We start from the raw sequence: 26,669 nt of genomic DNA, 5'->3' as shown, positions 1-26,669 counted from the left end.
CTCTCTGTAATTTCCTGTGCTGGGAGCTGCAGAGGAGGGCTACTTATGAGAGAATCACCCACACGCATCCATATGCGCATCCATATCCATCCACATATACACTATATATATTGTGCCAGAACACTCACCACACAACAGGGACAGAACTGTTTTTTAACCAATTAAAATCAGGGGAAGATTAGGTGGCAGGGCTGGGAACTTAGCCAGGATGCGAGGGAACCCCCTAACTCTTGAATGCCGTTGAATGTTGTGGAAGTATTGTGCTTTACTGATGTTTTCCAGCCCACCTAATGCTTTAATTGTGGCTGTTCCTGCTGCTAACTAAAATCAGGCATCTGCAGATCATAGCACACATTACCTCAGCGTTGCGCGCGGAGCGCTGTTTGTTAGCGTAGCCACTGCTGAGACTGAAGGCCCTTTGCTTCCTGCAGCCGGCGCAGTTTAACTGGGACCCCGAGACGGTCGGCCTGATCCACGGCTCCTTCTTCTGGGGCTACATCGTCACGCAGATCCCCGGCGGATTCATCTCCAACAAGCTGGCAGCCAACAGGTGAGTGCGCTTCTGCACCTCTCTCTCAACTGAGCTGTCTCAGTGTGTGTGTGTGTGTGTGTGTGTGAACTTGTAATACTATCAAACGACCAAACGTCCCCACAAGGATAGAAAGATGAGGAAAATTATGCTTTGTGTGGACCTTTTGCTGGTCCCCACAAAGTCAAGAGGCTGTTTTAGGGTTAGGACTTAGGGTTAGGGTTAGGGTTAGAATTAGATTAAGGTTAGGGTTAAGGTTACGCATGTAGTGGTTGGGGTTAAGGTTAGGGTTAGAGGTTACAGAATGAATGTAGTCAATGGAAAGTCCCCACAAGGATAGCAGTACGAGACTGTGTGTGTGTGTGTGTGCGTATGTGTGTGTGTATATGTGTGTGTGTGTGTGTGTGTGTGTATGTGTGTGTGTGCATGTGTGTGTGTGTGTGGGTGTGTGTGTTTGTGTGGGCGAGTGTGTGTGTGAGTGAGAGAGTATGTGTGTGTGAGCGTGTGTGTGTGTGTGCACAGCCGCCATTCATAAATGCTAAGATTTGTATTCATACGCAGCGGTTAATGAAGCTTTTGATTTTAGCCAAATGAAGCCCTTCTCCTGGGACAGGACTCATCCCCCTCTGCTGCGAGATATGGTTTTTTGTGGGAGCGGGACCCGGCACGGTGAGGGTTAAGTTGTTCCAGTGCCGCCCCCGTGGCTGATGGGAGGATAGGAGGCCCGTAATAAAAGCTTCACGGGGGAACAGGACACGCCACTCTCGGTGTTAATAATTAAAGATCCAGGCTCAGATTACCCTCCGCGCCACCATATTACAAGTGTCACTTACACGCGGCATTTGGGCCGACACAAGGAGCTTCGGAGAAATGCCACGGCTGCAGGGATGGATCCAACCTCAGCTGGGGGAGCAGTGCATTCAACCCAAGAGGTTGCAAGTTCCAGACCCAGACTGGAGCTGCAGTGCATATGAGTGCTGTGTGAGTGAATAACGGAGAACTCTTGCACAAATAATGAAGGAATCAACTTCCTAAAGCAGAATTTCCTCTTTTTTTGAGTTTTAGGTTTCTGGCACAACTTCTGGCCACAACGCATTCTGCTTGGGCATTTAGTCTGGGCTTTGGCCCAAAGGCCTTCTGACCCAGTTTAATTGTTGTGTGAGGTCAAAACTGAGTATGTTCAATCAACCGAGAAAGGCATTTTTTAAAACTCTGAACTTTGTATTTCATCCTAAACTGGTGGGAGCTTGGTTGCCACTTCTTTTTACATCTTTATTTTAACGGTGCCTTGCTGTTCTGAGTAATTGCACTTCTCGCATGTTTCGCCGTGGTAACGCACGGCCATCTTCTCCACTCCTCCAGGGTGTTTGGAGCGGCCATTTTCCTCACGTCCATGCTGAACATGTTCATCCCCTCGGCAGCGCGAGTGCACTACGGCTGCGTCCTGTTCGTCCGCGTCCTGCAGGGCCTGGTGGAGGTCAGTCTACCGCCGCAGCACACTTTCACTCCGACGCTTCTAATCCCTGTTCCTGAAGATCTGCTGTCCTGTGGGTTTTCACTACAACCCAAACAAAGCACACACCTCATTCAACAGCTAGAGCAGGGCTGCCCAACTCTGTTCCTGTAGATCTGCTGTCCTGTAGGTTTTCACTCTAACCCTAAAAAAGCGCACCTCATTCAACAGCTAGAGCAGGGCTGCCCAACCCTGTTCCTGTAGATCTGCTGTCCTGTAGGTTTTCACTCTAACCCTAACAAAGCACACACCTCATTCAACAGCTAGAGCAGAGCTGCCCACCCCTGTTCCTGTAGATCTGCTGTCCTGTAGGTTTTCACTCTAACCCTAAGAAAGCGCACCTCATTCCACAGTTAGAGATCTAGTTGAGCTGCTAATTAGCAGATTCAGGTCTGCTGAATCGCCAGGATGGTCGAACTCCAGGAACAAGGTTGGCAGCACTGTTGATTGATTGTTAGATCAGTAGAGCAGCCGGTTTAAAACCTGGGCTGTAAAGTTCTGCTGAAAATTCCAGCTTAAACCAGCCTAAACTGGTCAAGCTGGTCTACGCTGTGTTTCAACACTTCTACCTGGTATCAGCTGGTCAACCAGGTGTTCACCAGCTGAGCATCCTATAGTCAACTAGTCTAACAGTTTGACCACCAGTTTACTGTGCTAGCTTAATCAGCTATGACCAGCTAGAAGTGTGGAAAACACAGCTTTAACCGGCTTAGAATTCCGGCTGGTCTCAGATGGACTGTTCAGCACGGAGAGCTGTGTTCTCCACACGGATCGCCCATCCAGCCCTGCTCAGGACCACTCAAACCCTGGACCCGGCTCTGGCTGCCTGTTATCACAGTGCAGTTCGCATGTCAGGCCTGCGCACACGAGAGTCAGAAGGAGACATTTGAGAAGCTGAGGAGCTGTCATCTGAACTGTCACAACACCCCCCCCCCCCCCAAACCTCCAATCTGTCACAGACGCCAAAGCCACTGGCACCACCCTGCAGCACAACGCCACAGTAGAGATCAATATTGCACTGTGGGGTCCATCCTTGCACTTTCATTTTATTTAACCCTTACTTAACCAGGAAAACCCCCACTGAGATGGTGTTGTAATGAGTTAAAGTCTGTGATTGGCTGCACTGTAAAGACTGCACACAATCATCCTCTCTGCTGTGATGAGTTAAAGTCTGTGATTGGCTGCAGTAAATTAGTTAAAGTCTGTGATTGGCTGCAGTATGAAGGCCTCTCAGTCTCCATGCTTGCAATGTTCCTCAACTCAGATCAGTCTCATTTCTGTCTTAAAACCTTAACATTATGATGTATGTTGAATGTGCACCAGCTCGGCTGCCGTGAGTGGAGGTTGTTATTTTTGTGTGACGATGCCGTTTGGGGGTCACATGACAGGGGGTTACCTACCCAGCATGCCATGGGATGTGGAGCAAGTGGGCGCCGCCATTGGAGAGAAGCCGGTTAGCAACCACGTCCTTCTGTGGTGAGTGTTTCTGCCTTTCTGCAGCGTTTCTCTTGATCGTGTCAGTCAACTGCAGAAGAGACTTTGTTTGAATGCCTCACATCATAAAGGTCTTTCTCCCTTACTGACCGCCTTGCTCTTTGTGGTGCAAAAATGCATGATTATTTTGAAAGGACTGTTTTGGAATTCCCTATTGATTTCCCCCTGATTTTAAATGGGCAGTCATCATTTCAGGAGCAGCTTGTCACTTTAGCATCCTCTGTGAATTTGGGAAGGCACACACTAGGAAAGGTATACCCTGACACAGACAGGATTCAAACCACTGGGAGCATCACAGAGACATAAGAACAAGTGCGTAAGCTGGTCACACAACTGAAGAGCCTACATTTATTTTATTTTATTCAATCTTTATTTAACGCGGAAAACACCAATGAGATTGAAATCTCTTTTGCAAGGGACACCTGACATAAAACAGACATCAAATGGGGAATGAGACAGCAGTGTAACAGTAATTAAACAGCAGAGCAGAGGTTAAAAGCAGGAGCATATTTCAGTCACAGAGTCACAAATTACAAAATTCAGTAAATAGGCGAGGAACCTTAAAGAGTATCACATCCCTAGTGCTGAGGTGATAACTACAGCATGTGGATTTCTAATTCAAATACATGGTGTTAGAATGTATATTATGTATATTAAATTGGTCTGCAGATTTAGCAGCAAAGCTGCTGTTTAACTGGAAGGTTGCAGGCTGTTTGTCACAGTCCTATTCAGCAGGGTGTCCATTCTGACTCGCCTCAGGAAGTTCTGGGACTCACAAACGCGTAACATGACTTTTCACCGCTGATATACATGCAACACAGTACCGCAATGCTGATTGGACGGAGGTTTTTTCTTCCAGTATAAATTACCGGTGTGAAATACAGCTTTAGGAGCCTGAGATGAGGGGCTGCTGGGCTTTGTGTTGTGTTGCAGATGTTTACCGTTGCTTATGTAAAGCTCATTAGTCCGTCGTCTTTTCTGACAAGCCGATTCCATGGCAACGCCTGCTTCGGAGCCCTCTTGACACCGCAGATGAATGGAGATCACCTCTGAATTATTCACTCGCTGTATCTGGAGAGGGCTCTTTCCACTGAAACGCAAAGTGTCATTTTACCCCGGTCGCCGCCCGCGGAAACTGCGCAAGGGTGCTCCTCGCACACCGGTGACCGCTCCCTTTGAAAAGCTCGCCACAGTCCGATACATCTATGCCGAGTAAGGCACGGGAACCCAGACTTGCGCTCAGAGAATTTCAGATTCGATTCTCCGGAAGGACGCTCTGCTCTTGTCTCATTGACCATCCCGTCGTATGATTGGACGACATAAGAACACGTGACCTTTTCTGCTGAAGCCTTAATTATGTTCACAGAAAGAGTGCTGACTTGCTGATAAGTTAGAATATTTTCAAAAAATACCAGAGATCCAAAGAACTGATTTTTCAGTGAATTATCTGAATGGTATTTGTCAAACTACTGTATCTTCAGTTGTCGCTATCTGATGTAGGTTCACATAAATCAATTTTTCATGTTTTACATTAGCTCATGATTTATACGTATGAAAAATAATTGCATATAACATACAGCATTTTGAGATATCGCACCAGAACTTTTTCTGAAAAAACACAGTCACTCATTGCAGCAAAGAGATACAGATTTGATTTTCTAAAGAGCTTTATTGACCAATATTCATTCAAATACAGTATAATACATTTAATACTTAACATCTTGAAGAATGTGTGTCTCTGTTTAGGAGGAACAGTACCTCAGAGGGCGGGTAATGGATGCAGTGCTTGTTTCTATGGGGATGATCTCAGAACATCTCCGTATGGAATCTGTGCATTTTAGTTAGCTTAAAGTGTCAATACTCAATTTTTGTCAGTACTTTCATTTTACAAAATCCCACATTTGATACCTTTTTACACTGACATTTTTGTAGCGCTATTGATTCAATGTGTTTGTGTTCTGCAATTGCTGTTCTATAAGCTAATTTCCACTGGTGGTGTCGGGTGCGACAATCCTGCCAAGTATTCAAAGGTAATGACGCACGCAAAAAGTCAAATCTCTCTCCCTCTCCCTCTCCCTCCCTCTCTCTCTCTTTCTCAGGGTCCTACGCAGGTGCAGTCATTGCCATGCCTTTGGCTGGGATCCTAGTGCAGTATGTGGGGTGGTCCTCGGTGTTCTACATATACGGTAAACCACCACGATAACGTACGGTGAACGCAGTCGCGGTAACGTACGGTGAACGTAGTCACGGTAACGTACGGTGTACGTAGTCGTGGTAACGTACGGTGTACGTAGTCGTGGTAACACACGGTCAGCCCTGAACTCTTTTAAGGAGAGAAGCCCACTAAAACGCCCAGCTGTTCTCCAGAGTGGTGGAGCACCCGCTGTGTACACAATGAGAGAGCTGAAGAGGAGTATAGTGGAGGTCAACAGGGCACCTTCACTTTGATCCAGCTCTCAAACCCGCCGCCCCCCTTCCCTCTCCCGTCGGGTCCACAGAGTGCTCAGCCCTTATATTGACTTCCTGTCTCAGTCCAGTCCTGAGATCTTTGGGATGATACGGTACTTTGGTTTGTTTTGATTTGTTGCCAGGGGTCTTTGGGATGATATGGTACATGTTCTGGCTCATCCTGGCCTACGACAGTCCCGCTGTTCACCCCACCATCAGCGAGGAGGAGAGGACCTACATCGAGACCTCCATCGGGGAGGGCGTCAGCCTGATGAGCGCTACTGAGGTACGCCAGCCGAGAGTCAGAGCAGCCTGAGCCTGTCCAGCCCTAGCAATGCTGCACCTTTTAAAATCCCTACAGAGGGCCGAGTCAGAGCAGCCTGAGCCTGTCCAGCCCAAGCAATGTTGCACCTTTTAAAATCCCTACAGAGGGCCGAGTCAGAGCAGCCTGAGCCTGTCCAGCCTTAGCAATGCTGAACCTTTTAAAATCCCTACAGAGGGCCGAGTCAGAGCAGCCTGAGCCTGTCCAGCCTTAGCAATGCTGCACCTTTTAAAATCCCTACAGAGGGTACTACTACACCCGTGCCTCAGTGCAGTGATCGCGTACGCAGCATTAACAGGAAACGGAGAAGCGCTGGCTGCAAATGCCAAGTGTCTGAACTACAAGTCTACAAGTACTACAGTCTTATGAAAGATCTTTTAATCACCTTCATCACTACTGTTAATGATACAAGAGCAAATTAGTTTTTCCAAAATGTATATCCAAAATTCCTCATAATTCAGTAAGTAATTGAATATAATTTACTTGTACACCCCTGCTAAAACGATAATACTGAGTCCTCACATGAGGTAGGATTTCACCAGGTTTTGATTTTTGTCTTAACAATTTCCCCCTTGAAAACACAAGCAACATTGGGGGGCTCAGTGATGTGGGATTCTGGCGAGTTTGCATTAGAACTGCTCTACATGAATAAACATTTTTTTCCACTGCTTAGCTTGTGGCTGCATAATTCATGAGCCTTCTCTATCTGTCCTATAAATAACGCTCCTAAACTGCTGTATAATTCATGGATTTTCCGTGGTCATCCTACAAGAGAAGAAAAAAAACTGTGTCTGCCACCTGTCTCACACATTAGTGGTCTTAGAAAATAACAATTTTTATTCAAATCTTTTTGTTAGCTGCACGAGATGATTAATATTTGCTTATAAATATCTTCATTGTTGTTCAGATTATTTCGAATGTATTTTGGCCCAGAAGGACTGCACAATCTACATCAGAATCCATGCTCAGTCTAAGGCCTTGTACACACTGACCGGTCTGGTGTGGTTTTAGTTTTGGGAATGTTCCCACAAAACCGAGTCCAGTTGACATCAACCGTGGCGTCAAACTATCGCATGACCGATTGAGCAAGGTCATTCCATTTGGGTACTACATGTTTCCTTGATTCCTCTGTCCTCGTGTCCTCAGGTCCTTTCTATGCTTCCTCCATTGGGTGGAGCTAAGGAGCGAGGAAAGGATGTGTCCTTAGTGTGTCTAGGGCAGGCAGACTGTGTCATACGTTGTCAACTTTGAGGAATTGGCCACTTTATCAGCTCCCACTTCCCTTTCCTCCCCTCCCCAACCTCCTGACTCCTGTCTCCCCCCCCACGCCGCCGCCCCCACGTGCACCCCGCAGAAGTTCAAGACACCCTGGCGGCGTTTCTTCACCTCCATGCCGGTGTACGCCATCATCGTGGCCAACTTCTGCCGCAGCTGGACCTTCTACCTGCTGCTCATCAGCCAGCCTGCCTATTTCGAGGAAGTCTTCGGCTTCCCCATCAGCAAGGTGAGCTAGGTATATAACACCTGTATCAGCAAGGTGAGCTAGGTATACAACACCTAGCAAGGTGAGCTAAGTACGTAAGACCTATATCAGCAAGGTGAGCTACGTATATAACACCTACAGTATTTCAGCAAGATGAGCAAAGTATATCACTGACATACTGTATAACAGTGTGTACACCTGCCTCTCACCCAATGCACACTGGGATAGGTTCCAGCACACCCCGTGACCCTGCCCAGGATAAGTGACTATAGCTTCAACCATGAGACAGGACACCAGTAGATGATGAGTTCTCAGCCTGGGTTTGGGGACACCAGTAGATGATGAGTTCTCGGCCTGGGTTTTAGGGCACCAGTAGATGATGAGTTCTCTGCCTGGGTTTTGGGGGCGGCAGGAGATGATGAGCTCTCGGCCTGGGTTTTGGGGGCGGCAGGAGATGATGAGCTCTCGGCCTGGGTTTTGGGGGCGGCAGGAGATGATGAGTTCTCGGCCTGTGTTTGGGGGCGCCAGTAGATGGTGAGTTCTCGGCCTGTGTTTGGGGACGCCAGGAGATGATGAGTTCTCGGCCTGGGTTTGGGGGCGGCAGGAGATGATGAGTTCTCGGCCTGGGTTTGGGGGCGGGTCTCCTCGTCCTGCAGGTAGGGCTCCTGTCGGCGGTCCCCCACATGGTGATGACCATCGTCGTTCCCATCGGCGGCCAGCTCGCCGACTTGCTGCGCAGCCGCAAGATCCTCTCCACCACCACAGTGCGCAAGATCATGAACTGCGGAGGTAGGCGGGACGGGCCGCGCGTGCGCGGGGCGCTGGCCTGGGCATTTTACCCCTCACTCACCGCCGGTGCTGCTGCACTGTTCCAAACTGCCAATGGGCATTTTCACAGGAGGGCTGGAGAGGACGTAGGTGCATATAACACAACATTTTACATTCATCACGTTCATACTGTGATTGATCAACAAGGCATCATTTACAAACATTAATATTTATTGATATTCACAGACAATAATTTTGTAGAAACGCCGGTATTCTGTAGAAATGTTGATATTCTGTGGAAACGCCGATTTTTTGTAGAAACGCCAGTATTTTACAGAAACGCTGATATTCTGTAAAAACGCTGGTATTCTGTAGAAATGCCGGTGTTTTGTAGAAACCTTGTTTCCGCAGGGTTCGGGATGGAGGCTACGCTGCTGCTGGTCGTCGGGTTCTCACACACGAGGGGCGTGGCCATCTCCTTCCTGGTTCTTGCCGTGGGCTTCAGCGGATTTGCCATCTCCGGTGAGACCCCTCGTGCTTCCGCTCTCCTCCATCAGGGGGCACTGTAATCAAATAAAAAATCAAATCCATTTATTTATATAGCGCATTTCACAAACAGTTGTCACAGTACGCTTCACAGACAACCTTGGCCTAAACCCCCCCTCAGGAGCAAGCCTAAGGCAACAGTGGCAAGGAAAAGCTCCCTGGTAACAGACAGGAAGAAACCTGGGAAGGAACCAGGCTCAAGGGGTGGAGCTTTGTGACCAACATAAACAACTTGTAAAACAGCTGTGCGTATGCAGTCATAAGACATACAAAAACAACTTAAAAAAAATAAACATATAAATATATTAATTCCTCCACCCCCGGCTGAGGTGGTTCATTTCAGATATTGTACTGCAGAGTACCATTTCAAGTAGGGCTTGTTTTGTTCAGAATGATGGACTGCACAACCAGCGCTGTGCTCCGAAGAAGCAGGAGGAGGTTCTTGGAGGACATTAATGGTTTTTGTGAAATGACTTTCCCTCACCGTGCAAAAAATAATAACGGTCTGTACGATCTCAGCGCTTTGAAGGCTGGGAATGCAGAATTCATGGGACCTTCAATAACCAAGAGGAGAGCTGTTCTTGTGGAGGCTTACTGAACACAACAGGTTACAGAACAGAGGGTAAAATAAACCATCTTTTTATAAAAAATTTATACATTTTTTTTAAAGTAACAGAACAGGCCACAGAACATCAAAACATTGATTGGTTGAAAAAGAACATGTGGTTCAGTCAGCCAGCTCACAAATTCTGAAGGCTGTCAGGATCTTTGACCCAAAGTTTTCAGTCTGGACGTAGTAAACCTCCCACTCGGTTCTAGTTCAGGCATTGACTGAGGGCTGCAACTCTGAACTTGACTACAGTACTCATCACCACCAATTTATGAGACAGAAACTGCAAGCCAACAGACAGTCATTAAACTGCACAATGTATACCACGGGACTTTTTGCTTAACTTCTCCGTGTCATAGACAGCTGCTCCTGTTTTCTATATGCACGCTCTTACTGCTTGTTCCTCATTTTTCTGGCTTTAGCTACACTGTATTACTAACACTCTAAATCAACTTTTCACACTTCCCCATAGAAAAAAATATATTTCTGTGTTTGGTAGACATTTTAATTGTCTAATACACCCCCCACTTAATCTGACACATCATTAGCGTCAAAAAACACAAACAGCGCGTCGTCATTCTTCTTACGTTCCTGATTAGGTTGGTAAGCGACTGATGGACTGAGATTATTGGCACAATTAATCTGATGAACATTTGAGAAGGCCTGCTTTAAATCTTCATAGCTCACATTTTACATGTTATCTGAAACAGCCCCACTTAATTAATTCAGTGGTACAGTGCGAAGTGCCCTACCTAGTTATCAGACTTCTGGTTACACACACACGTACGCAATTCCATGTGCTATTAATGTCAGACATGACGTACAGTCGATGCTACAATAGCTTGGCTAGAGGCATCGCCAGCCCTGGCATGCCAGGGTCAGATTTCAGAAGCCGTGGTCTTGCGTGACGTTTATTGTGGTTCTCAAAAGAATTTAATCTGACGTTGATATTGAATATGAATTCCAGACAGAACTGTTCGAGCCTGATGAAATGTTAAAAGCATGCAGATGCTTAGGAGAGCATTCTGTGCCGTTTGACTGGGTGCAGAGGGGAAAAACACTGCCACGCCTTGAGCGGTGGATAAAAACACGTCTGCACCTGCTGTCATTGAAATATGCAGCTGCTTTTTCTCTGTGGCAGGCGTGTACTTAGCCTGAATACTTTATTGTGTGCAGAAGTTCTCAGAATGGACCAAATTCACATCTCATCTAGGGTTCTGTAACAATCAGTAAAATATCTATTTAAATTATTCATTCTAGAAGAAATACGTACATTCCATGTTTTCTATTGAAATGATATTTATTTATTGGTTATGTTGATGCAGGTTCATACGGTACTTATTTACATGGTTTGATTCCTATATAAGTAGCATAATGTAATATAAGTCACAGGTTAATAACAGTTGGCTTTAAAATTAAAAAAAAAATTTTAATTAAAATTTTAAATTTTAAATTTAAACCCACAGTGTACTGGTATTAACTGCTCAGCTGCTTTAATGAGCCATCCAGCAGCCCAAAAATTAAATGTATTAATGAGTCCCCCCGCCCCCACTGACTGACCGGTCGTTTTGGAGAAGGCTTTTGCCGTCTTTTAATGCCTTTATACTGAAGGCATAGTGTTTTTGCCCTTTAAAATGTGCGATCACAAATATGTCATTAGAATGTTCTCAACCGAACATTGTGATGCTGATGTCACAATCACTGCTGGTAAGTGAAAGCCGTGGAGTTCTAGAACATACCAGATTTAGAACACATTTAAAAAAAATTTTTTTAAACATTCCAGAATTCCTACTCTTCTGCTGGTTAATAGAGTGAGACCTGTGTCCATGTGAGGCTTTTCAGACACCTTGGAGGCACCTCTGAGGCCATCTGCTAATCTGTCTGACCCGAGCTGATCGGGCATTGTTCCGTATTCACCGAGCTTCATTAATTCATATCGCGCTCTGATGAAGCCGCCCACTGACGCTGCCCTTCCTCGCACTCTTTTGTGGGATCTGGCTCGCCGATATTATCAGGTTGCGCCAGGGAATCAAATGACTGGTGATCTGCGTTGTTGACCGTCTCAACAGTCTTTCTGCCGGTCGGCCATCGGGTCCCGGCATCTTAGGATAGGCTCCGCCTCCAAATGTCAGCCTTGTGGGTTACTAGGTAAAGAATGACAAAAGAATCCAGAAACTCTGGGATATGTTTAGTGTGATGTAGCTTAGCCGCGGGGATGCTATTCGGTTTGCAAAGCTAGACTGTTATGAAAGTCTGTTATGAAAGGGACTCAAATTTGTCTCGATGCATTCTTGATTTCCAATAGATTCAAATGCCAGCAGCTACCTAGACACACCTCTCGCTTGAAACAATGGCAGATGAATGTGAATCTATAAATGCAAATCTATAACTGTCACATCCAAGGCCCTGCAAACAGACCAGAGAGCTACCGCTTCCAAACACCATTGCTCCATTGTGCTTTTTAAACTGAAACACATGATTTAATTTGCTTATAAATTTTATATGAAGTTATTTTAGCAAAAGGTTTACTGAGTTAAAAGAACATATTTCTGAGTTGTGTTTATGGGAACACAGTTTCAGGTAATACAGCATTACTGGTGTATTAAGATGTGGTAGAAATATACATAAAATTCCTATTGGGCTGATTACAAAAAAAAAATACAATTTAATAAAAAATAAAAATCAGCCTAGTAAGGTTGACTTCACATTTGGAGTGATTGTTATTCATTTATATCACACAGTCATGTCGCTTTTTTAGGATTTATTTTCTGCTCGGTCAGGTTTCAACGTGAATCACCTGGACATCGCTCCGCGCTACGCCAGCATCCTGATGGGAATTTCCAACGGGGTGGGAACGCTGTCCGGAATGGTGTGCCCGCTCATCGTCGGAGCGCTGACCAAACACAAGGTGCCTCCGCACTGCCCCGCTCTAGGCCTTTACTGCGTTTTCGCTTTTCGTCTTTGCTCAGAAAATACCCAAGTGCAGCGTTTTACAGACCAAGGTTTGAAGTGGGCGTGTACTTGCCTACTCACTCATGAGCTAAAGGTGGGCTGCTCACTCAGTGACTGTTTAAATGTTGCAATTCTGATGTACCGTAGTGCCTCAAAAAGTGTGCAGGATTTTTTTCTTTTCTCTTGCAAGCCTGCTGTAAGCACAGAGCAATTCTCAACCTGTCAGTAAAGGCAAAATAATGATAGTTATTTTTTATTGTGTATTGTGATGATAATCCCTGACACTAACGTTTGATGCTTGCTCTGGATAAGAGTGTCTGCAAATGACTAACTGCGGTTTCAGTAGATTAGACAGATTTAACTTCCTGTCACCCCGCCTCATCCCCCGTTCCACAGACCCGTCTGGAGTGGCAGCACGTCTTCGTGATCGCGGCCATGGTCCACTACACGGGGGTCGTGTTCTACGCCATCTTCGCGTCGGGCGAGAAGCAGGACTGGGCGGACCCTGAGGACGCAGCCGACGACCGGTGCGGCCTGGTGGACCAGGACGAGCTGGCGGAGGAGACCGAGCTCACGGGCGAATCCGCCCTCGCCGCGGGGAAGAAGACGTCCTACGGCGCCACCTCCGCCAGCGCCGGCGGCCGCAAGCAGGGATGGCGGAGTCAGAGGGGCGTCACCACGCAGCAGGAGGAGCAGGAGCCCTCGTACCACCAAGAGAACGGAAGCTTCTAGGCCCACCGCTGAACACTCTGGCCAAGCTTGCGTTCGAGGACAACCCAGAGGGCAAAGTTCATCCCTGGTGGATATGATCAAAACGAAGTACGAAGTCCCCCCTCCTGCCTAACCAATAGCAAAAGGCATGTCCCCAGACCACAAGGGTTTGAGAATGAGGGAAATTGAAGCTCACACCGATCAGAGATTTTACGACAAATCTTTGTTTTTGTTTTGTTTCTCCCCCAAAAGAGTTATTCTGTTTTTGTTTTATTGGTCATGTATGAATTTGGTCCTTTGGAAAGTAAATCTTGTAGTTCCAAAATTCAGATTAATAACATTTTATTAGAAAAGCAAAAAGAATCTCTTTTACAGGATGAAACATACCGAGTAAAAGCAAGGCTGGTCAATTCCAATACAGTGCTGTTCAAGCACCAGCTTTACAACCCTTACTCAGAACAACATGTACCAATAAGGTGGCAGGTAACCACACGGTCATTGTTACCTCTGTATGCATTATATACTCCCCCTCCCCCCCTCAATGAAAATTAACACTGCCAGACTCCTGGAGAAAAGATTGAAGCTCTGCAAATTTGCAAAAGGTGGTTTGTGTTTTTCCTAAGTTGGAGAAAGCATTTCTGAATAATGAAACTAGTTTGCCTTTCTGTTTTTGACAAAATTAGGCACAATACATATAAGAAAATAACAAATTTTGCGTCTACACATCACAGTAGATTCCTGTTATATTTATTAAAATATTTATTAAAAGATTGGAAAGAAGCATACAGAACTAAATTCAGACAATATTTGAAGACTACTAAATTGGAGTGAAATGCTAGCTAAACCTTAGTAAGGAGTTATTAGTTAGCTATGCAATGAAGAGATTTGGAAATATAATATCATATTTTTCCCAACTAGTCAAGTTATGAATCCTCAGAAGGCTTAAACAAACATGTAAAAAATCACAAAAGCAATCGCATAGATAAAACGTAGACAAAAATACACAAAAGACCTATTATTACTTAGCTGATATTAATTCTGCGTTGCATAACTATCCATTTGAAAATTGCATGGCAGAGAACACGTGTAAAAGTCACCTTATGGCTTTCCACTGCAGTCCTGGTTCATTAGGTGCTCTTTTTTGATTTCAGTCCATTTTAACGTAGTTTTACTTCAAATGTACATGATCTCAGTGAATTACACAGTTTAGAAGAAGTACTTGGGATGGCCTTTAGAACAAAATAATAATAATAATAATAATAATAATAAACATTTAAAAGGACTAATTATCAATTATTCAACTTATTTGATATGCTTACCTTTTGCCATATTTGACAAATTTCAGGCCCAGATTCAACATACCCACAATGCATTTGTCCTCTCAGCTCTTTTATGCTTCTTCCCCCTTCATCCTCCCGATTCTGAAGGTCCAGTCATGCCCACGTTGTAGCACTGACTGCAGCCTCCATTTTCCATTCGGGAGGGTGCGAACGAGCACGCGCTGTCCTCCAAACCAAGGCTGTGTCTGAATCAGCCTCCTACTGAGGGGGCGTAGCTAGGAACTCTGGGTGTCCTGAAAGAATATTGCTCTGGGCACCCCCCTTTTTTAATAAAACAATTCACATTTTTTTAGCTGTGGGCCCACAGAGTTGGCAGCTCAACAATTGAGCTTGTAGGAGCCAGGTCAACCAGTAGGGGTCACTGTAAATTAAGCTATCATCTCGGCTGACTAAACCCCTTCTGTTCCTGGCTGACACTAGAGCCGGTAGTGCCCTACACTGTGGGTCTGCCAGCTCCAGTCAGCGCTGGCACAACCCAGATTCAACACCAGAACCAGGGGGGGCATCCATTCACTAGAACAGTGCCTTAACAGGGCGAGCTGTCCAGCAGCCTGAGCTATGAGCTTTAATTATGAAAAGAATTTTGTTTTTCTTTTGTTACTTTTGTGCAGTATTTTGTTAATTTTAGGGATTGCCACCGTGATTGTGCAATAAAAACAAACGAACAAAAAAAACCTTGATTTCTCCACTCAAAGTTACATGATGAAATGCCTTTGGGGATTGATTGAATCTGGGCCTATATTTGTGTATGAAACTGCAAAAAGTGTGGATTAAGTTGGTTTGTGTTATATTGTCACACAATCACACAATGCAGTTAAAAGAAGCAATGCAACCTAATTCCCATTTACATGAAGTAGAATTGCTCAAGGTAAGACATCACAACAGCGAAGAACATTATATTATTGTGCGAGAAATAAGAAAAACATATCATTGCTATTTTGTACAGGATAAATTTATTTTTGAAGTGCACTTTGTTGTTTGGGGAGTTTGTTGATTTAAAATATGCACTTTACTGTAATCAGGCATGCCAGCTTTGTACATGTTATTTGTCCGTACTGAAAATATATTCATTTTTTAGTACTGTTCCCATCCAATCAGCAGAAATGTGTTCCGTCCTTCTGTTGGAATAACTCATCTTGGCACTTTGTTGTGCCTTTTTTGGGTTATTTTGTTAACTCAACATTTTAAATTAATTTGAGTCATTATTAAAATTACAATTTTGCATATGAAATGTAAACAGTTCTGTTGGCCTTTTAACCCTCAAGTAAAACACCTTACTGTATTTTATTTGGTAGTGGATTAAGTCAGTGAGTGAGTGAGAGAGTGAGTCAGTCAGTGTGCGCGTGTGTGTGGGTGTGTGTGAATGCGTGCGTGTGTGGGCGTGTGGGGATGTGCGTGCATGTTTGGGTGTGTGTGTGTGCATGTGTGTGTGTGGGTGTGTGTGGATGTGCGCATGTGTGTGTGGGTGTGTGGGGATGTGTGTGTATGTTTGGGTGTGTGTGTGTGTGTGTGTGTGTGTGTGTGGATGTGCGTGTGTGTGTGGATGTGCGCGCGTGTGTGGGTGTGTGGGAGCTGAGCGTTTTATTCTCAAAATTACCCAGCATGCAGCAGAGGCACTCGATCCCGTGGGAGTAACCATTTCAGCTCAGACACAGTGTAATGAAAGTGTCCTGCAGCCCGCTGCTCCCGTGTCAAATTATTTGATTTAGTCTCATTGGTTTTGGGCCGGCAACCTTTAAGGGCACCGCGGGGTGTAAGAAATCACAGCATGTTCCAAACACAGAGGAAGGGTTCGTTTCGGAAAACAATAAGTGTAGTTCTCTTTTGAAGAAAGAGTAGTACCGTGTTTCTTTCCCCCTTTGTTTCCCAATTTGGAATCCCCAGGCTCATTCACAGAGCCATCCCATCACTGCGACGTGCTGCATAAGTGTAGTAGAACATTTCAAAAGTCATTTAAAGCACATACTGGCATCCACCACATACCTTCACTTGCATTACACAGCTGTGCTGCTGCACTGAACCCTTTAAGGTGTGACAGCGCAAATGTGATTAGAATGTTCTTAACTGAACATTCTAAAAGCCGATGTCACAATCACTGCTGGTAATGGAAAGCAATGTTCTTGAACACTGACTTGGAAGTTAAAAATAAAAATTAAAAAAACACATTCCACAAATCCTACCTTTCAAAGGGTTAATTCACAGTTGTTGCACGAAGATTGCAGGCAGCTGTTCGATTGAGTGTCAGGGGAGAGGAGGGTTAGGGTTGAGGTTACAGGTGATGAGGGTTAGATTAAGGTTAGAGTTAGGGTTAGGGGAGATGAGGGAAATGATATAGACTGTAGCCCTTCCTCCCTGGGGAATGCTACAACTTTCTGCACCGCTGCATTTGGCACCAATCAGAACCTGCAACCCAGTATCTTATCAGGGTGAGCCACAGAACCATCCCAAATTCACAGTTTACTCAGAAAAACCTCAAGTTCACCACATAAATAAAAACCTTCTCATGATTCTTGACCATACTAAAGCAATAACCAGCTTTCAAAATTGGTGGGAGATTGAACGCATCAGTAATAATAATTCTTATTCAAATGTATTTTCATGAGAGAGATATTCATTTTGTGAACTTGTGCATCCTATGTTGAACTCACCCTCAGGTGGGCAGGGGTCATAAAGCCCGCTCTGCTTCCTCCCTGGCTCACTGTAGGGAGAAAGGGGACGCTCAGTAATCACACAGCTGCCCTGATGTGCGGTCACAGGGATGGGAGCACTGCTCTGCAGTCTGCATAAAGGCAGAAGCAGAAATTACAACAGATATCACAGTCAAGATGTTACATTTTTTTAAATCAGTATTTTAACCTCAAGAAATTATGACTGACAGCTCCAGTGTTATTCGTTGCTAATTAAATGAGAGAAGTTCCACACACTGGTGAGCTCACAGGGTTGGGCACGTTTCGTACACAGGTGCACCATGGGTAGTGTCGCTCTGACAAACACGCATCACTCAGAGTAACGGTCCTTCTGACACCGGGCAGGTGACGCAGCTCACCTGCGCACATGAAAGGGAGCGGTCGTGTGCAGGCCACCATCCTGAGGCTTTCAACTCCGGAAGGAAAGAAAACAGTGCAGAGAGAGAGGGAGCAGAGATGAAAGGAGCTTCTGCGCTGAGTAGCGCCGTACTTACAGAGAGAAGCTCCTTTCAGCTTCCAGAGAAGCTCCACCAGCTCACAGGGGCTTCACCTCCGGATCTCGCTCTGATAAAACCTGCCCGACTGCCAGCTCCTAGCACACGTTCACATTCTAACGCTCGCACCCCAGACCGCTGGTCTCCAAACTTTCCGAGTCCACACGCCACTTGTACGATGTACACATTCATTCTTTCCCTTGTGAAAATGCTGTTTAACATTGATTCAGATGTGTGGAATTTCAACATTTTTTACATACGCTCAGTGGCCACGTGTGCCAGTCCAGACCAGGCTAGACCCCCTTTTGCCCGCGGAAAACCCGGAATTCTTTGTGGCACGGATTCAACGAGGCGCTGGAAACATTCCTTAGGGATTTTGGTCCATGCTGATTCGATGTCATCATGCAGTTTCTGCAGATATCACTGCCACTCATTCATACTGCAGACTGACCTCCTGTTCCACCTCGTCTCAAAGGTCAGAAAACGAAGGGCAAATTCATTCTGCTATTTGTGTGGCCTCCCCAATGGAGGCATGTCCTATATTTAAATTGTTCCTAGACTGGAAAACATAAGCGTGTGTTTTTTTTAATTTGACTAAAAACTAAACCACTAGGTTAAAACTGTAAGATTACACCATTTGTAATTAATTGTAACCCAGACAAAAAGCAAGAAACCATACAGCATTAAAAAAAAAAAAAAAAAAAAATCCTCTGTTTTCATTTCTGTGTTGGGCATTGTAGAGAAAGATCACCGGGTACCGAGGCACAGTTTGGCACGCGCTGTAATAGCACGAGAGTTTATCCAGGGCTACGGGACGGGAGGAGCCGACGTTCCTCGACGCCAGTGGCAGTTTTTTGTATTTAATATTCATATCGCTGCCACGCGGGATCACATTCTGAGCGACCCTTTGTGCTGGCGGTCAGACAGACGAAAACAGCGGCGTCTATCTCCGTGTCCCTCGGCACCCCACCTGACGGAGGCGGGCGGGCCGGGGCGCTGGCATGAAAAGCCTTCACCGGGAACAGGGAGGGGGGAGTCCGAGGCGAAGGCATTGTTCCTAATCTCTACATCGCGGGCCCCTTTGTGCCGGCACGGCCCGGCGATCTTTCAGGCGGCGGAGGTTTGTCAGCTGACGGGTTTGCGCGGGGTTTGAGAGAGACACCTTAACAATGACACTTCCTTTCTCATGCTAAACACCGTGCGCGCAGCGTCTTATAGAAGGACGAATGAAAATGTTTTTTTAAAAATAATAAAAATACTGTACTGCACAGACAAAGTACTGTACTGCTGAAGCAAACATCATAACTGTCTGAAGTTTCAAAATAACTTACTAAAACTTCTGACGCGTTTTTTTTAATCGATCTGTATAACAGACACACTTCCCGGTAGGCCCACAGTTATTGAGCTGAAGAGAAGCAGCCTAAGATTATGTCCTATACAATGACGATTGTCACCTTGTTTAGGAAGCAAATAAGGCCCAGCACTAGGCCAAAGCAGGGTGAATTTAGATTTGACTTTGTGCAGAATTGTCACCAGGAGATGTTTGGCTTAGACCCAAGTGCAGATAAGGCTCAGATGATATTCAAAAAAAGACCTTTACCCAAAGGCTTGCAAAAATACGCAAAATGCAGGAGGTAAAAGCACGGGAGAAAACAGGAGGCCAAAACGCAGGTAGCACAAGAGGCAAACACAGGTAAATTCTTAACAGTACTAGAAGCACGAGAAGCTAACACAAAACAGGATAGAAAAACAAAGCCAGCCAACAGAGGGAACTAAATACGCAGGGGAACACCTGAAGATAACCACCAGACCACGCAGACACGAGAGACATAACGCCAATTAATCATTACACAATTACTAACAATCAACTCAGACGAGACACAGGAAACACAGGGAAACTGGCGGCCTCTGGTGGCCGTTAGCTGAACTCCTGACATTAACAGAGAGGAAAGTTTTGACCAGTGAAGCACATCTTTAAAATGAAGGTTCAAACAACTCCTGCAAGCATGATAAATTAAGACAAATGTGTGTCAAATAATATTGATATTCATGTATTTAACCTTTTTGTCTTTTCTTCATTTTCTACCCATTCAGGTGTCCTCAGTATTCAGTTGAATACACTGAATCTGTAATTAGTGCCGGTCAGGGAATTCATATACCATTTTGTTCAGAACCAGTTTGTCAAATAGACATCAATCAACCTAAGTATGACGTTTTGCAGAATCTGGAGCCATTTTAGTACAATATTTGGTGTGGTTATAATTTTTCACATGCAATTTACATCAGGTATGTTGTACCTTTCTTAATGTGGAAAAAAACATATATAATCAGCAAATATCTGCCAGTCAGCCTTGGCATATCCCAAACACTGGCATTGGTATTGGCCTTTAAAAATCCATACAGGTCTACCTTTAATACATGCTTAATAAAATATAAATCTGTATTGTTTTTACAAACTCAGAGATATGAACCCCGGAGTTATGAAAAAAAAAATCACAGCTATCAAAGAATCATTTGGATGTATGGCCTCAAGCTCCTTTAGAGAGTAGTCAATGTGTGGAATAGCCTGCCAGGTCACGCAGTAGAGGCAGAAACTCTGGGGATTTTCAAGATCAGGCTTGATACAGTGTTAGGTACTATCTAGTCTGTAGGTAATCAGAGCACTAATGTAGTCAGGAAAATGGCTGGCATTGTTGGGCTGAATGGCCTGTTCTCATCATTATGTTATGTTTATTTTATTACTAGATGTATTAATTATATTTCTACTGTATATTATCAGTGACACAAAGAGTGAGCGTTAAACATAATCACACAGCCTACTGACCCAAAGCTGGGAATGCATCCCTGTCCCCCATGACTCCACAGCCTACTGACCCAAAGCTGGGAATGCATCCCCGGCCCCCATGACTCCACAGCCCAGACTCGGCCTGTGTCTCCTCCCGCGCACTTCGGTGTCAGCGCCGGTTTCTGTGTCTCAGGAACTGACACAAATGCATTCTTTATTTGTGCAGCTCACAGTCAGAATTACACAAAGGGGCATGTCTAAGCACAAGCGTTAAACAATACATTAGTGGGAAAAGTCAACAGGGTTTGATATACACAAGGGCCTAATCCAGGTGACACATTTAACAAGAGAAGAAAGAAGTAGGTGATCATTCAGAAAGCAGACAAAAAAATGTTCTAATGTTAAGATAACAAGTTAGAAATAGGTTTGTTTACACATGTGGCAGCTTGGCTTGTCTACTCCTGTCACTTAAAAACCTAAGCAGAGTTTCGAGAGATTGCAAGAGGTATCCCGCTACATGAGAAAGAACTTAACTTTTAAATGTTAGCAGTTGAATCTGGAGATAAGAGACTGTGAGACAGCTATCAAAATACACTCTTCCAGCAACTTAACACAGCTGCAGTGCCCAATGTAAGTAACAGCATTTAAAAACTGTCTCCAGAATATGACATTATGCATCATATTTTTGCTCCAAATTTTCATCTGGGGAGAAATTTATTCAAAAGACTGATGCTGTTTTTTCTGTTCCTTGTTTTGCACTGATTGCTGGAGTGTTGCAATAATCCACTTTTGAAGATCAAGAAGGTAATGCACGTTAACCAGAAACCAATTTATTTATTTATTTATTTATTTCCATTCAGAATGAATTCATAGGTACTCAATGATAAATGGCCACTTTAATCTGAACTGAGTCAGTCATTCTGCTTGGATGCTTGATAATTTCTATAAAGCACAGCTTGACTTGTTTTGTAAGTCAAAGACCTAAAGTAAATAATATTTTGTAAAAACTGGAGAACTGGTCTGTGCTCTGCAGTTTCCCTCTTTACACTACAAAGACCTCTAGATCAGTTGTAACACCTGTCTTTTGATCATGTTTACCTCTTCTTAAGAATGTGTGTGAGACACACAGGTGATATGACTGCCTTTAGCTATTTTGGCATTTACTAAAAAAGAAAGGCTTGCATTCATTAAGTTCTCGTTATCATGCTCTAGTTGAGCAACAGTATGATTTTATAATTAGCTATACAAAATGGCATCTATCGTAAATCAGTTTTTTAACATGCCCGTGCATGACACACTGACGGCACTGAAGATACAAATTAAAGCCCTTTTTTCAGAAACTATTCACATATCTAATTAACAAACAAACGGACAAACTTCTGGTGAAAATGAGAAAATATAGCCCAGAATGCCTTCCAGAAATGCCCCCTATTGACTGCCATTCAATTTCTGCACTCACTGTGCTTCGAGCGCCCCCTCTTGGTCATTCGTGGTCATTCTCCGTTCGGGGAAGTATTTTCATCATCAATTTTTTTTCGTTCAGTAGAAGACGTATCTGTTGATACTGATTTATTATTTCTACCACAAATGAGGCAAGAGTAATATTTTTTGAAATTTTTGCATTTAAACTGTTAGCGATTAGCGCCACCATGTGGCTAATTGGTGTAAAATTCGCCGCACGGATCTGCGCAAGGAGAAGCGGTGTTGCTGAAACTGCAAACACGGTAGAAGGAATAATAATAATAATAATAATAATAATAATAATAATAATAATAATAAATCCGGACAAGCAGTTACGACTCCAGACGCTCAATATCTGATATAGCCTACCTTGACACGTGAGCCCCGGGCCGTTTCTGAATCAGCACAATTCCATACCATACTACTGAGTATACAAGTTTTATACATGCAACTGGTATTCTCAATAGTAGGCTAGCGAGCTGATTCGGACACGGCCCAGGAGACGCGATCGTGAACTGTTTTTATTATTGTATTATATTGTATTGTATTGTATTGTCCCCGGTTCCTCCCACCTGCTGATCAGATTGCGTCCAGTGCCTCCCAGTGGGAATTTTGTTCCGAGCTTCCGTCCTTCTGATTGGCTCTTTCGAACAGCGCTTCTCTTCACATTCCATGGTACTGCTAACGAACAACTTGGGAAATGGGGAATAACAAACATTAAACACAAACCGACGTGCATTTCGGAAAAGAAAAAATAAAACTTATACGAGTGCAGTATATGAGAAGCTCTCGATGCCGGTGAGTGCAAATATATTGAACCATTCTTTTTTTTAAAAAACGTTTTTTTAATTTTGCCACGAGGAAAAAGGAAAGGGGGATCGAGCTACTAATGAAGTTAGCAATGGTAACCAAGTTGCTGGGTTGCCTAAGACACGCTTAGTTACGGAGTCATTGAGTCTGTGTTAGCCTGCTATTGTTATAGTATTCGGCTTCATTTCTTTGTAAAAGTTAGGAAGGAAGACTTTTACAAAGGCGGCTACATTCTTGTAGCCTAATGTTACGAATTTGTTTGGGAGTTTCTTAAAAGTCATCGTACCCGGGGAAGTCTGAGTCACGTTTGAACGCTGAAATAAAAAAAAGGTATTGGTTGTGGTTGTAAATCTAGTTTATGACTCGTTCAGTTCCCACAGTTACTTTGTTGATGTTTCTAGCGCCGCTACTATAACTTGCAATAGGCTATTGTATAATGTAGCAGGACCCGTTTGAGAAACGATTACCACAACAAACATTTAAGGATATTTCCTTCGCTGTAATCGTTTAGCCTTTGGCAAATTTTAGCTCTAGCAACGGATCCGATGTTAGGAAGTAATCTCGGTCTGTGCAGGATGCGTTAAAGCTAACTACACAACTGTGACGAAGAAAGGGTAATTTAAAACAATTGCTAAAAATGACATTAACTATTAAGCTAATTGAAATGTTATTTAAACGCCTTATGTTTGATAACTGATCATTTTATTTAGATTTATAACATTTATAAAGAAGTGGAAAGAAGTGTTGTTTGTCAGAAGAATATTTTGTAACATGTATCTATGTTTGTCCTCCTTGTCTAATTTATTATTTGTTGTTGCGGGTTTAAAACAATTTGCTTTGGCAAACAAACCTAAATGTAGGCCCACTGACCAATGTCCTTCTTCCAATCATTCCTATGTCTGGTGCACTCTGTCCTACAGGACTTTTCTCATTCCGACCGATATAGAAAACTTGGGAGACTCCACACATAACGGGAGTTTTTGTCTTTCAGTCATCCCACTAGACTATTTGTATAAGACGGAGCACCAGGGAGTCCCGGTTCTCGGGAATTTGCGTGATGCATCCTGACTTTAGAGCAAAGCAAGGCGGATAGTCATACACAGTGTTTGCGCTTGTTGTGCGTGCATTAAATTCATGCTGTCGCTATAGCCTACTTGTAATAGCTTGTCTTCCAGCTCTCCTGTCCAGCTGGCCCAGACACCCTCTTCGTATTCGCTGCCATGTTTCTCTAGTTGTGAATCGCGCAACTTCCACTTCCCAGCTCGGCTCTCATTGGCTATCGCGAGTTGCTTTTCGAGATTCCATCGCTGCCCCCCTCACACTACAGGATTTCCTAAAGGATTTCGAGGAGTACACGTCAAACGTGTTTGATACTTAGGGTTTTGAACCCGAGGCGACCACGAGCTGAACGGGAGGGTTAAGATTATGTCTGTAAATGACTCGCACAACATGATAATGCTGGCAGATAATCTGTTCAGAGCAGCCTCAAACTAGGATTCCCCCGAGATTGTCAAGGGGGGCGAATCACCCCAAAATCGCCCCGATCATCCTGTAGTGTGTACCCGGCGTTTGGCCTGTTCCTGTGAGAGGAAGCCAGATCATGGGCCAGGAAAGGACCGCAGGTGCTTCCCTGTTTTGTGTGCCACCGTTGAAAAGCACTCATGTCAATGACATCAATGTAGAAAAAGAAAATTGCATTGTGTCAGCTTGCATGTAGGCTAGTTCAGACTACTTTCTGATATAACTTCTAAGATTTCAATATTTAAATGAAAAAAAGTAGTATATAGATAATTTATTTTAATAATGTATTGCCAAAACTAACAAATGATATGCAGGGGGGGAAAAGACAGTGCTATCTTTGAGTACAGTGGCACAATTGAAAGTTTCACTTTGTGGGGCAGAGGTGAGTGTTAGTGCTGTCCCAACATTGGCCCAATTTTCTACAGACTAAAACCATCTGGCAGGGATGCCTCACATTAAGCGTCCAGCTCTCTGGAACGGGCCTAGATTTGGCAGCTTAATGGTCAAACCCTGTGCAGCCATATGGACTGACATCTCAGGATGAGCACAATAGCAGCGGTCTGAAATCTGGGATTACCCTGTTAAAAATGGAGGTCAAATACTAAGTGGCACGTGGCTCACAACCCAGAATCAGCCAATCCTAAGAATCCTGAGGTTCCACCGAGAAACTACAGCAAATGGGTCATTTTTATTCTCTTAATGATGTCTCCAGAGATGTTCTAGCCACTTGGGATATAGACTACCAATCAAATTGAACCAAAAAAATTCTTGACTGGTGTGCTCCTGTTTGGGAGAGTGCCGTAAACAATCCCCGTCTAAAGGCTCAGCCTTCATCAGGACAGCGCATCAGGACTTCGGCTGGGTCATAATGAGGGTTTAAGCCTGTCCTCACTGACCCCTCCTTTAGCCCGGGACTATGACCTTGTCTTCGACCCCCTGGGAATGTGGGAGGTTCTGGGATCTGACAGAGCTGTCTCTGATGGATGGTCAGAGATAATGGCGAGATGCACACGATGCCCAGGCCTCACTTATGTAAGTTTCGGGAAAAGGGCAAGAGCTCTAGTGTATGTTCATTGAGAACGAGAAGCCCTTCCAGTTGATGTTGGGGCCATCCATTGGACGCAGCACTGGGTTGTGGAAGCCAATATCTGAACACAGTTTCAGACTTCTCATACATTTGCTCTGTGGTGTCTTGTCCCACAAAAAAGAGCTTAAGTATCTTGTTTTTACATGACCATTGTGCCAAAATCTCATGTGTATGTAGAGTTGGCTTCTCCTCCCTGAAGGAGCACACACATGCAGGCCCCTCTTTGGTTTTTTCTCCTTCATCAGAGACAGGAAATGTGGAGCTATCCCAAATACAAGAAGCTGCTTTCCTTTCCCCAACAGGCAAACTGTTGTGATTTTGCTATCTGGAAACATTGTTTGGAAAAACAGCCCTAGTCTTCTTGCATGTGGTTCTTGGGTGTGGTTGCCACTTGCTGTAGCCACAGGCTGTTAACGCTAATTTCCAAGCCAGTTTCCATTCAGCTGGCAGCCAGACAGGGTAGTTTACACAGGACACTTGTGTCAACGGACGCCACGGTCTGCCTAGCTGGCCTCTTCACCCGCCAAAGTGCATACGCTCAGAGGCAGGCCTGCTCTCAGCTAGCGCTCTCGCGACAAGGAAAACCGTTTCTGACTCGTCAAATTTTACGTAACAAAATCTGAAAAATTTTTCCTCCCAACAATTACTTTGATTGCGCACCATGGACAACAGGCATTTTCCAGTAGTTTATTCAAAGTCAAAGCATCTGTATGAACCCTGTTAATTTATACTGATGATGGTAATGGTCGTTTAGATTTTTAGCATAATTAATAAAGTGGATAGTTATGGTCCTGGGTGCTGATTGGGCTACCAGTCTTCCTAGCAGTGATGATATACATGATATAGCAGGACTAATTAGAAAGTTCACACGTAAGTTTAATTTTATTGCACCTTCGAACAAGAATCTTGGATACTAAAATATTGTAAGCAGCCAGAAACTGAATTTTAACATCTGGTTGGTTATGTTTGCAGTAACCTAGTATTTGCATGGAAACTGCATCTTCCTTGCAGATACAATAACAAATTTCACCTTTGCGCAAAAAAAAAAGTCATTTTTTGCCAACTAGAATTATCACATGCTGCTTAAAATATTATTAATGAAAGATCA

At 44.3% G+C, this 26,669-nt stretch overlaps 2 protein-coding genes and 1 long non-coding RNA gene across 6 annotated transcripts in view; 2 read left to right on the top strand and 1 right to left on the bottom strand.

Moving 5' to 3' along the window:
• slc17a8 (solute carrier family 17 member 8) overlaps positions 1-15,810 on the top strand; it is a 24,666-nt gene extending 8,856 nt beyond the window's left edge. Inside the window, exons 3-12 of the mRNA XM_064342274.1 lie at positions 432-550; positions 1,892-2,006; positions 3,431-3,518; positions 5,636-5,722; positions 6,128-6,270; positions 7,661-7,810; positions 8,446-8,578; positions 8,969-9,079; positions 12,494-12,621; positions 13,062-15,810. Coding sequence (XP_064198344.1) covers positions 432-550; positions 1,892-2,006; positions 3,431-3,518; positions 5,636-5,722; positions 6,128-6,270; positions 7,661-7,810; positions 8,446-8,578; positions 8,969-9,079; positions 12,494-12,621; positions 13,062-13,397 — 1,410 coding nt within the window. The 3' untranslated portion in view covers positions 13,398-15,810. The remainder of the gene's footprint in view (positions 1-431; positions 551-1,891; positions 2,007-3,430; positions 3,519-5,635; positions 5,723-6,127; positions 6,271-7,660; positions 7,811-8,445; positions 8,579-8,968; positions 9,080-12,493; positions 12,622-13,061) is intronic.
• LOC135258742 (uncharacterized) lies at positions 8,987-24,812 on the bottom strand. Of its 3 annotated transcripts, XR_010331082.1 has the most exons (5): positions 24,108-24,812; positions 22,716-22,835; positions 19,352-20,878; positions 17,365-18,308; positions 8,987-9,120 (listed from the first exon to the last, which is right to left on the bottom strand). It is a non-coding gene; the product is annotated as an uncharacterized LOC135258742 (long non-coding RNA). The 3 variants fall into 3 exon arrangements; XR_010331080.1 differs by having other exon boundaries at positions 17,365-20,878; XR_010331081.1 differs by lacking the exon at positions 8,987-9,120 and having other exon boundaries at positions 16,334-20,878.
• gas2l3 (growth arrest-specific 2 like 3) overlaps positions 22,717-26,669 on the top strand; it is a 16,691-nt gene continuing 12,738 nt past the window's right edge. The window contains exon 1 of one of the 2 annotated variants that reach the window (XM_064342271.1): positions 22,717-22,941. The gene's annotated coding sequence lies outside the window, so the exon portion shown is untranslated. The remainder of the gene's footprint in view (positions 22,942-26,669) is intronic. The other variant, XM_064342270.1, reaches the window with a different exon arrangement.

The sequence above is a fragment of the Anguilla rostrata genome, chromosome 7 (assembly GCF_018555375.3).
Source record: "Anguilla rostrata isolate EN2019 chromosome 7, ASM1855537v3, whole genome shotgun sequence".
Lineage (NCBI taxonomy): Eukaryota > Metazoa > Chordata > Actinopteri > Anguilliformes > Anguillidae > Anguilla > Anguilla rostrata.
Note: the sequence above shows the minus strand (reverse complement) of the source record. Positions and strands in the feature narration are given on the sequence as shown.